Below are 12,382 nucleotides of genomic sequence, written 5' to 3'. Positions count from 1 at the left end.
ACAAAAAAGAAATTCTTCATAAATATCAAGACGATTTTGGCTTCGCCACCCACAATATCGCATGACACACAAAATCAGATAAAAATATTGCTGAAAAATATGAAAAATGGTATAAGAAAAGGCAAGAAATTTTTTTTTTTTGTATCCACTGTATCTTCTTTTACCCATTGGTTTTACCACTTTCACTATACAACTACCTTTTGCTCGTGCAACGACTGCATCTACTCAATTTACTCCATATAATACGCCCAGAAAATCTCGCTTTTTTGAACAATGTTGATTTTCATCCGATGATTCGATCAATTCACTACAAACCTTTGCCTGCACACAATTTATTCCCACAACAATTTCCATACTCTATTCCCTTTTTGCTTACTATGCATTTCCCACAACTAACTTTATTTACATTGAGCTTGCGCTTCCCACCGAGCTGAATATATTGTGACGAATATTCACATTATTAAATAAATGCACAACAACAAAAACCTTAAAGCAGGCTACATATACACATTAGTCATCATGTACGCACATACATACAAGCAGCAGAGAGGTACTCAAAAACGCATGTCATCATCAGCCGAAGTACACGCGCTTATGGCTAGTGACTAGGTAGAGAATTCTAAAAGAAGAAACGTCTAGACATTTGGGCAGAGAGTATAAAAGCAGCACAAGCTGAGTAGTCAGTAATCAGTTTGACTTAAGCACGCTATTGGTTGCGAAGTATAAGTGTTATTGTGAAGTGTTTTCAAAGTAGTCAAATAAAGACCATTTTGTATTATTGAATATTGGAGTTATTTATTCAAAAATTTAGCGATACGAACGTTAGTAGAAGGTGTTAAGTAAGCGGAGTTTCCCTAAATTCGTTAAAATTGTTGTCAGAAGCAGGATTGTTGAATAAATTCCAGATTTGCAGAGTACAACAAGGACATGGCAAAGTTAAGTGAATTAAGGATCCAGCAACTGAAAAAGGAATTGGAGAACCGTGGATTGAGTACAACCGGCAATAAGATCGAACTTTAAGCACGGCTACGAGAGGTAATAGAGTCGGAAGGAATTAATGTGGACGATGATGTCTTTCATCCTGATGGGGACGAGACAACAACAAAAATTGAAGAGAAAAACGAAACATCGCAGTTACCAGCACAGACTTGAACATGATATTGGCTGCAATATCTGCACAAACATCGACAGTAACATCCAAGATTGAAGCACTAGAAACACGTATTTCAGAAATGTCGACACAGATTACATACAAGATAACATCACAATTGGAAGAACAGAAGACATATATGACATCTGAACTGAAAGCGCAAGAGTCACGTATATCTGAAATTTTGGCACAAATTTCGGAACAGGTATCATCGCAGTTCTTTGCGAAACTCGAACAGCAGGATGCAAAAATTTTACTACACGAGGACAAAACTGATGCCGAGATAGAAGCGTTAAAAGGTCGTATGGAGCAGTTACAACTAAATCGCCCTGCTGTTCCAGCGAGCAATCCGAATGTAAAAACTCCATCCAGGTCTTTAAGCTACAGTTTGAAAAGAGCGCAGCAGTGAACAATAGGAATGCTGAAGATAAAGTTGCAGCTCTATTCGTAGCACTGAAGGGGCCAGCAACACTAGCAATAACATCAGCACTGAAATCCAGCGAAGAATCAATATTGCCAATAAATGCTACCTTGGACTACGTAGGCAATTGAAAAGTAAAGTCTTCTCACGGCGAACGAAAATCATACTCTACAAGTCACTTATCGTACCCGTCCTGCTATATGGGGCAGAAGCATGGACCATGGCAGCAGCAGATGAAGCGGCTTTGGGAGTGTTCGAGAGAAAAGTTCTTCGAAAGATTTATGGACCTCTACGCATTGGCGATGGCGTGTACCGAAGAAGATTTAATGATGAGCTGTACGAGCTATACGCAGACATCCACATAGTTCAGCCAATTAAAACGCAGTGGATGCGCTGGCTAGGCCATGTTATGCGAATGAAAGATGATGCTCCGGCCAAGAAAGTGTTTCTATCGGAACCCGCCTATGGAAGCAGAGGTAGAGGGCGGCCCCCACTCCGTTGGAAGGACCAGTTGAAAAACGATTTATACTCCCTTGGTGTGACCAATTGGCGCCGGTTGACGGAGCGAAGGAGCAACTGGTGCGTCTAGTTGGACGGCCATAACCGTTTAGACTGTTAAGCGCCAATTAAGTAAGTAAGTAAGAAGGGGCCAGCAGCCGAAATCCTACAAATGATTCCCGAAGGAGAGCGGAACAACTATGAAGCACTGATGACTGTTAACGATACGGAAGCGAACACAGGAAGCAGATATATCAAATTGAGTTGCAAAACCGCTACCAAAAACCGAATGAGACTCTGTAGGAGTTTGCATCGGATGTTGAAAGGCTGGCCCACCTAGCATATGCGGACGCACCCGTGCGATACACCGAGAGGGTAAAAATCCAGACCTTCATAAATGGCATACGAGACGTGGAAACGTAGAAAGGCCAGACTGGGTGAACACAATATTTTAATATATTTAGCTAAAATACGGATGACGTGGTGTGGGGGACAAGGAGTTCATAATTCCTTCTTAAGCAAGTGCATGTGCCGGAAAAGGAGAGGCAGGACAGGGGTTGCTTCTATCCATGCTTTGTTGATTGTAGTCGTATGTTGGAGCAGCCGCACTAGCTAGAGGCGCCGTTTGGAGCGAGTAACAGCGGGCAGTTTATGTTTCCTGCTGGACTGCGTTGCTGGTAGAAGGTCGCGGAGGTACGCTTGAGCTTGGTGGCACGTTCTTGGATGCATACAGCAGACAGCCACAAAAAAATTTTGTAGAATTTTCGGGGATAACGAACGTAGGGTTCTAGCCCATCTTTTGCACGAGATAAAATTACAAGAGTATGCCCGTCTGAGGTAGATCCTTTTCCGGCATATGCAGCAGAACCACATCCTAGGACCGGAGCTATATTCAATACCTTCCCGGAGCAGGAGTAGTATAAATGTGAGGCGTAGCCTAACCTGATTAAGGTTCAGTTGGTCTTACCTATGACTATCAATAGAAATTTGACTCGTCCAACGCTTTTATTTAATTGACTGATCAACGCCTTAGATTGATGAGGAGTGTGATGACTAGTACCTAAGTGTCGACTAAGACCTAACTAATTATTTTCTAGCTTTTAGTATTATTATTACTTAATGTAAGTAATGTTTACAATAAAACTGTTTAACTTAAAATTTTTTTTTATTATTTTATTTATTCATTACTTACAACCTAAAATTTGCAGATAATATACTTGACCCTGTCATTAACTTGCTTATAGAACAGACAGAGTTTTTCCGTGTCGTGAGGCAATGAATGAACAATAACCAATTTCATAAGCGTCGCACTATGGGGTAAATTGGAAAAGTTGTCTCAAAATCAAATTTCCTAGCAACTATTGAGGCTAGAGTTATCAAAAAAAAATGTTCGAAAGATTATTTTGGCCATTACTAGAAAAATCAGATATTAGTATAAATTTCAAATTCAACTATTGAAAAAGAAGTTTTCTTTTCTAACACTTTTTTACTTTGTTTCTTTCAAACCTTTATAGATTTTGAGACGCTAAGTTTGAGTATGTTAAATAGGGGTATCGCTTTAAATACAAATAAAGTTTAAGTTGTGGGTGTCCGGCACAATTAATTCGACCGAATTTTTACGAAAAAATTGAAAGCGAGAGTTGTTTAGAATTTCGAGTTAAATATTCGCTCATATAAAATATACTAAAAGCCTATCAACGACATGTACTTTAGCGACCTTTAAAGTGAAAGTTTCCGTGTAAATCTATACATGTGTATACCTTTCATGAAAATGAAATGGTATATTAATTTCGTCACGAAACCCAAAATTGTAAGTCCTTAAAGGAAAATAGATAGACCCACCATTAAGTATACCGAAATAATCAGGATGAAGAGCTGAGTTGATTTAGCCATGCCCGTCTGTCCGTCTGTCTGTTTGTATGCAAACTAGTCCCTCAATTTTTGAGATATCTTGATAAAATTTGGTGAGCGGATGTATTTGGGTGTCCGATTAGACATTTGTCGGAACCGGCCAGATCGGACCACTATAGCATATATCCTCCATACAACCGATTTTTCAGAAAAATAGGATTTTTGTCATATCTTACTCAATTTAACAGATTGAAGCTTCAAACTTCACCATATAAAAAAATATCGGCCCACTCCGGGATTAGTGGGGATGATTGCAGAATTGATTGAAGTTTTTTATGAGAAAAAAAAATGGCGAAATTCGAAAAATTTCGAAAAACTGAAAAATTACAACAAAAAAAACTTTAAACATTTTTTTGTATTTTTTCCAAAAAGTACATTTAAAAACAAATGTAAAAAAAAAAAGATCCCAAATGGTCAATTTTTGAAAAAGTTATAGCATTTTGAAAACAAAAACGGTTTTTTTTTTTTTTAATTCATAACTTTTTTTGAGTTGGATGAAAAAATTTGAAAAAAATTCTGAAAAACGTCTTTCGTAAGCTAGAAAACGAAGAAAAACTTTCAGCCAATTCTAAAGGGGTCGGGTTCAAAATTGGTCGAAATGGGATGGAATACCAATACCGAGTATATATATATATATTTTCGCAATTTTAGCCCCATTTTAACAGCTAGAAGCTTCAAATTTCACAGCGATCGGTTGTATATATAGTATATATCTCATACAACCGATTGTTCAGACAAGAAACTTTTCGCAATTTCTACCCCATTGTAACAGCTATAAGCTTTAAATTTCACCGATTGCTTACGTATATAGTATATATTGTTGTGTCAAAAAATCATAGAGATCGGTGATATATATAATATATATGATGGTATATATAGTATATATATATTTTTTTCGCGATTTCGGCCCCATTTTAACAGCTAGAAGCTTCAAATTTCACCAAATGCTTACGTGTATAGCATATATTGATGTCTGAAAAAATCATAGAGATCGGTGGTATATATATTATATACCCCAAATAAACTGTCATTTTTGCCCCTTTTTACGGCTAGAAGCTTCAAAATTCATCAAATTTCATCAAATAGTTACGTTTACGTAATATATTTTTGAAATACGTGATTCGTAGTCATAGTTTTTACATGCAGACCACAAAAAACGTGAAGCTTTGCATCCTCACACAAAGTACCTTCCTATTTTTTATTTTATATTCATCTTAAAAATCGTTTAGATATGTTCAAATTTCAGAAAATGCTTACGTGTATAGCATATATTGTTGTCTGAAAAAATCATAGAGACCGGTGGTTTATATAGTATATATCTCATACAACCGATTGTTCAGATAAGAAACTTTGCGCAATTTCTGCCCCATTTAACAGCTAGAAGCTTCAAATTTCACCAAATGCTTACGTGTATAGCATATATTGTTGTCTGAAAAAATCACTGAGATCGGTGGTATATATAGTATATATCTCATACAACCGATTGTTCAGATAAGAAACTTTGCGCAATTTCTGCCCCATTTTAACAGCTAGAAGCTTCAAATTTCACCAAATGCTTACGTATATAGCATATATTGTTGTCTGAAAAAATCATAGAGATCGGTGGTATATATATTATATACCCCATATAAATTGTAATTTTTGCCCCTTTTTTACGGCTAAAAGCTACAAAATGCATCAGATTTCATCAAATAGTTACGTTTACGTCATATATTGTTGAAATACGTGTTTCGTAGTTATAATTTTTACACGCAGACCACAAAAAACCTGAAACTTTGCATCCTCACACAAAGTACCTATCTGTTTTTTATTTCATATTTATCTCAAAAATCGTTTAGGTATGTAGATCTATTCACTATATATATGTCTTATCTTATACATCCGATTATTCGGAGATTACGAACGGGATAAGATTATTGTTCAGCCCCATTCATGAAAGGTATGAAGTCTTCGGCACAGCCGAAGACAGTCCCGTTCTTACTTTTTTTTTTTTTTGAAAGGGTTCTCCAAATTAAGTCAACATCCGATTTTTCTCTTTTCAGCCAAATATTTAAAGAGTTATTTGTTCGATAACTCTAACATCAACTGTTGCTGACAAATTTGATTTTGAGACAACTTTTCCAATTCACCCTATTGTGCTATAAATAAGAAGAAAAACAGAAATAAATTACTAGTTTTCGGCAGATAAAAAACAAGATTTTTAATTTTAGTCAGTAAAAAATTACGACTTTTCGTCAGTTATCTACAGGCCGACAATATTAGTTTTGTAAAAAAAATTTTTAAGAGTTCATGTAAGTGTGGCATGTCGATATGTAAAATTTCTTTTAAATTAGCTGACAATTCCCAAGCTCTAAACACACTAAGCGTATTAATATCAACAACTTACGTTTTTTATATTTGGCAACTTGAACTTTACTATGATTTGACGGCGGGGATAAGCCAGCCTTATTTACAGCAATAACACGGAATTGATATTCTTCGTATTCCTGCAATCCACCTATGCTGACTTCCAAATGATTACCAGTTACTTCAGATGCCTTTTGCCAATCACTTCTACTTTTTCCTTTTTTCTCAATTATATATTTCTGGATGACGGCGCCGCCGTCATCATTGGGAGGCGTCCATTTTATTGAAATGCTCTGATTATCATAGTCGGTGATTTCTGGCGTACCAGGTTTATTTGGTTCATCATATGGATTTTTAGCCACCATTCCAACCGTCGTAGTTAATGGTTCGGATTCTCCTTCTTCATTTACCGCGCTTACACGAAACATATATTCAGATCCTGGATTTAAGCCAGTAACATCAAAGCTGAGCGGCTCATTTTCACCCTGTGAGCGTCCAACACGTAACCATTTTCCAGTAGTTATGTCCATTTTCTCGACAACATATTCCTTAATTGGTACACCACCGTCATCCTCAGGCTTTTCCCACTGCAACTTACAATTCGTTGCAGATACGCCACTGCAGATTAGTGGGCCTTTTGGGGAAGTAGGCTTACCAAGTACAATTAATTCAACCGTTTCACTATCAATGCCATTGCTATTTTCAGCTTTCAGGGTATACATACCACTATCTTTGCGCACCACATTCGATATGGTAAAGTCCGTATGATAGTCGACATTTTCGATATTTATACGATCTCCAGTAGAAAGTGGTATATCATCGCGCCAACTCCACTGTAATACCGGAACTGGCTCGCCGATTACATCCACTGACCATTTGAGAGTACGACCGGTTTTAATTGTGACACGCTTATATGTTGAGCGATCGATTTGCGGTTTCACTATAAGTTTATGACGTTCCAAAATATAAAGAAAGTGTTAATAATAATGATGCAGGAATAAAGAATATATATAAGAAACTTGTGTAACTGCTTGAAGTAATTCTATCACTGTTTTCAGATTTGATTACTTTGATTTAATTGTTTATTGATATACTGTTCTTGTTGCTAATAGTGTTTCGGCTCTAATGGAAGTCCAAGGAACTAGCAGTTTCAGCAGGGGTGGACCATACGCATAGCTTCAAAATTACAACCAAAAGATTTTTTACCATGTGAGGACATATCGCATGTAAGACAAGCGTAACACCATCAACATGAACGTCCAATATGTGCGCCATCTGATCCCTCCACATCATAAGCTGACTAGTATGAATAACCCCACAAAATTCTAGTCAATGCTGACTACTTTAGCTTTTGACTGCAGGTTATTTGTTGGGTATTCACCGAATGGTTTTCGTCTTTGGGACTTGGAAAATTATAAATTAATAGTAGCTCGAGATGTGGTTTTTGATGAAAATAATTTTCCATGTAAAGAAAACATCAAATATAAGCAAAACTCAAATGTAATAAGATGTTTCGAGCAAGAGGGGAAGTAACTAAAGATGTCGAACCATGCATTGGATCAATTGAGCAAGTTGTGGAATTTGTTGACGAAGTATTGACTGATGATGTTTCTCAAGATTCAAGTGAAGTTCTGGAGGACGTGGTACAAGTGGTGAAAGAACCAATATCGGGATCTGACAATAGAGATCAACCAAAAAGAAGTGAACGCCTACGTCAAAGAGTTTCCTAAATATGTTTGGCTATGCTAATTTAGGTACATCTTCGAGCAGTATTCCATTGAAATGCTCTGAAATATTCGGGGGAGATGATACAGAACTTTGGGTCAAAGCAGTGGAGGATGAATTGAATTCTCTGGCCCTAAAGTCAGTAAGTCAAAATGGATGTACCATTGAGGTATAAAGCAAGACTTATAGTAAAAGGATATATGCAACAAGAAGGAGTTGATTTTTATGAGAAATTTTTTCCTGTATATAATTTATATTTTCATCATCTTGATGCAAATACGGCTTTCCTGCATGGAGATTTGAAGGAGGATTTATATATGCATATACCAGAAGGCATAACATCAAAAAGAAATCAATACTGCAAGATACTTAAGTCACTTTATGGTCTAAACCAAGCACCAAAGTGTTGGAATGAAAAATTCAATACTTTTGTATTGAAATTGTGTGTTTAAAAGATTCCAACGTGACTACTGTTTGTACAGTAAGTAATAATTGTTTGTATATTGATGACTTGTTGGTAGCTCGATCTAAGAATCAGGTATTTAATTTAAAGAAGCAGCTATCTAAAGAATTTGAAATGACAGATTGCGGAGAGTTAAAATATTTTTTGGGAGTAAAAATTTAAAAGGATAACAATGAGTTATATTTGTCACAAAAAAGGTATGTCCAAAAACTGTTAGTAAAATTGAAAATGTATGATTGCAATCCTCGTATAACTCGTATAGAGAAAAATTTTATATTATTGAAACAGGATGAGAGAGCAAGAGTTTTAATAAAGGAAATTATCAGGAACTATAAGGTCGTCTAATGGATATTGTTTTGGATATTTGTTTTGCAGTAAGCTATCTGGGTCGTTTTCAACAAAGTCCAGGAAATTAACATTGCCAAGCATTGAAAAAAAAATTCGTTATTTAAAAGAATGTGTGCGATTCAAGATGAAATTCAGAAGAGACTGTAATATTCCATTAGTAGGGTATGTTGATGCCGCAAATAATGCATATTGGGGAGGTGATACTAACGACAGAAATTCCACAAGCGGATTTATTCAAAGTTCTTGGATGTACAATGTCATGGTTTGGCAAGAAGCAAACCACTGTAACAATGTCATCAAGTGAACCCGATTCGTCGCTTTGAGCAATGCAGAATCAGAAGGACTATGGTTAAAAGGTACTTTAGAAGACTTATATGAAGTAATCTCAAGATATTCAATAATAATATACGAAGATAACAAAGGCTGCATATATATGTGCAAAACTTTTGGAAACATTGATTGATCAAGAGGGGGGTGTTGGATAAGAAAATATAAAAGGTTGACTGTATTGTTATACATATATTGTTTTGTAATCAACCAAATATACTTGAATCTTTTATAAAACCCTATATAAAGACATTCAGAAAAAAATATTGTCAATCAGTCAGGACAACATTTTGAAATAAATATTAAATTGTTCATCTTTGTAAAAACTCTTTACTTTAATAAGAATACGTTAAGATGAATTCAAGATATTATCTATACTAAATATTGAATGCCTGCTTCACCGGACCGACCAATTTGTAAACTAAACTAACTAAAATTTTTAAACTCGGTTTATTCAAATAGGTCAGCCACTGAAGCTCCTAAAGTGTTTTCGAATAGGTCGGTCACTCGTCTGCTTTTCGGAAGTAAACAATTCTGAAATAATAAGCTTTGCACCCCTTTACCAAATCCCAGCAACTCACGCTATAAATAAGATTAGATAAAATAGAATTTCCTTAAAAGTACCGCAAATAATAAGCTTGTGAAGGAAGCAACCCTGTATAAGATTTTGTTTTTTAGAACAGGCCCATTGTTCATTTCCCGGAAAGATAAAAATAAAGCCGGATCAATTTGTAACTCTAAAGCATCCTCAAATCCCCTCGAACACACACAAAATTTCATCGAAATCGTTCTTGTCGTTTAAGAGTTCAGTCACAAACACACGCACAGGAGAAATATATATGTGTATAAAGATAATAGAAAATTTCTGTAAGCGTGTTTGAGCGTTACGGTTTTTGACATCCACAATCTGAACTGCTAATGTTTCTCGAAAAACCAATTATGGGGCCATAAAAGCACTTGAAAATGCCGATAAGTGATAAAACTCTCGGCGAACGAAAACCCTGCTCTACAAATCAGTTATATATCATTTGCGTTGTGATATAGACATAGTAACTTTTTTTTTGCAGCTTGAGTGCAGGCCTTATAATCACATCAGTATAGCGCCATCTAATATCGGGTAACCGGAAAGTATTGTCCCGTGCCTGAGCTTCGAAAGGGATATTGGGGCCACAATTGAGCCGTAGGTTTAGAGCCGGGGCAGAGAATTGGCAGAACATACTATACACGTGTATACGGACACTGAAATAACTAGATCCTACAGGCTGCCAGATTACAGCAGCGTTTTTCAGGCGGAAATTATAGCAGTGAAGAAAGCATCAGAAATTTCGGAGGAAGCGTGCTTAAGCTACAGTCGCCTCCATATATAAGTTAGAGCATTGACCAGTTGCAAAGCTTAAACAGCGTTTTTTCGATTCCTTAGAATCACCCACATTCAAACATTTAAACGGAGGTACCTGCGCATTTACACCAATAAAAACACAGGCATCGGACCGCAAGTAGGGAACTAAGGTAGATTTTAAGACTAAAATATTTAGTTCTAACTTAAGATTATTAAAGTAAAAGTCATACATTTGCAAACTGGCGCCCAACTGGTAGAACAACTGAACTCATCAATTCCCCCTACAAGAAGGACGACAATTGGTAGCTGAAAGGACAATTCCCCCCTACAAGAAGGACAGCAAACAGAAGTTGGAATGACTGAAACCTGCTCTGATGCTAGAATGCTATACCATAATACAATATTACTGTAAGTAATTGTTCGATTTTTCCAGTGAAATAGTGCAAATAAAAGAAAGCAGAAATGTTCCTGTTGTGCTAAAGGAGAAAAGTGAAGGTGTAGGCATTTTATTTTCATTGTGAGTTTTTATAAATTAAAAACGAAATGAGTGTATCTAGGGTGCAGGTCATAGGGATTCTGACACAGCAAAATAAACAAAATAAAGGGGAGTGTAAAGCCTAGTTAGATAAGGTCATGCAAACACTTCGGCGCTTAGAGCCGACATCCGCGGAGAATTATCTTCCAGTGGAAATAAATCCAGCTGTGGTTAATAGCAACACAAATATGGATCTGATTAAGTCCTTGCAGGAATTTAAGGGGGATACAGCATCCTATCCAGCCTGGCGTTCCGCGGCGGAATTCGTCATCGGTTACTGCACGGAGGGTTCGGAACAATATTATATTGCAATAGGAATTTTCTGAAACAAAATAGTAGGTACTGCGAACGCAACGCTCGCTTCTTTTTCAACTGTACTACATTTTAAAGCTATAATAGCTAGGTTGGATAAGACATACGCGGACAAAAGACCGCTGCATGTCTTGGAAACAGAGCTCAGTATTCTTAGGCAGGGAAACTTGTCACTCTGCCAATATTATGATACGGTGGACAAACAATTAACACTCATTACGAATAAAAATATAATGACTCACTCAAACAATAGGCAGCTTGCCGCCGCGCTCAATGATCGAGCCAAGAAAAGGGCATTAAAAATCTTCATTTCTGGATTAAAGCGGGCCTTATGTGATATTTTATTTTCGGCAAATCTTCAAGATTTGTCGTCTGCACTGGCTACTGCCCAGGAACTAGAAATAACCGCATGCGTTACGATTTTGCAAGAACATTTGCGGTTAACAGTGTAGCAACTTCAAAATATCAGAACAACTCACACGGCAATCCCCAAACGTCCAAGGACACTCCTACTCACATGGACGCCGACCGCGGATCCTCCGCATTCCGACGGACAAAACAGTCCGACCAGGGCTATAGGAAGAGCCATGCATGGGGAGGACACCCCAAAAGTGATACTAACCAATACGTAAATAAAAGAGAATATGAACAGGGGGACTCAGCGAATTTACGGAGGCCGAAGGTGCAACGGACCAACCATTTAAAGACATCACAAGAGGTGGATATGTCAGAAAGAGTTACTGTGGACCGACACATTGATTCAGATATCGAGATTTTTTCCAATTCTGCGATAGCAGACGAGATAAATTTTTTAGTGTAAGGTCGCTCCTACCTTACATTATTAAGAAGGCTTCGGAGGGGCAGGGGCTTAGGTTGTTAATCGATACAGGAACTTCAAAGAACTATATAAAAATTCTGAGTTTTCTAAAGGGAATCAGGGAGAGACAGTTTAAGGTCGAATCCTTAAACGGACATAATCTCATAGAAAAAAAATTTATGGGTTTCAG

At 37.0% G+C, this 12,382-nt stretch overlaps 1 protein-coding gene across 10 annotated transcripts in view; it reads right to left on the bottom strand.

Annotated features, from left to right (window-relative positions):
- Window positions 1–12,382, bottom strand: part of bt (projectin protein bent) — a 3,328,983-nt gene that overhangs the window by 724,306 nt on the left and 2,592,295 nt on the right. For 9 of the 10 annotated variants that reach the window (XM_067757812.1, XM_067757814.1, XM_067757813.1 and 6 more), the window contains one exon: window positions 6,367–7,266. The exons of the other annotated variant lie outside the window; for it this stretch is intronic. In XM_067757812.1, the coding sequence (XP_067613913.1) occupies window positions 6,367–7,266 (900 nt within the window). The remainder of the gene's footprint in view (window positions 1–6,366; window positions 7,267–12,382) is intronic. 10 annotated transcript variants of the gene reach the window in all.

Source organism: Eurosta solidaginis, chromosome X (genome assembly GCF_040869045.1).
Source record: "Eurosta solidaginis isolate ZX-2024a chromosome X, ASM4086904v1, whole genome shotgun sequence".
Taxonomy (NCBI): Eukaryota; Metazoa; Arthropoda; class Insecta; order Diptera; family Tephritidae; genus Eurosta; species Eurosta solidaginis.
Note: the sequence above shows the minus strand (reverse complement) of the source record. Positions and strands in the feature narration are given on the sequence as shown.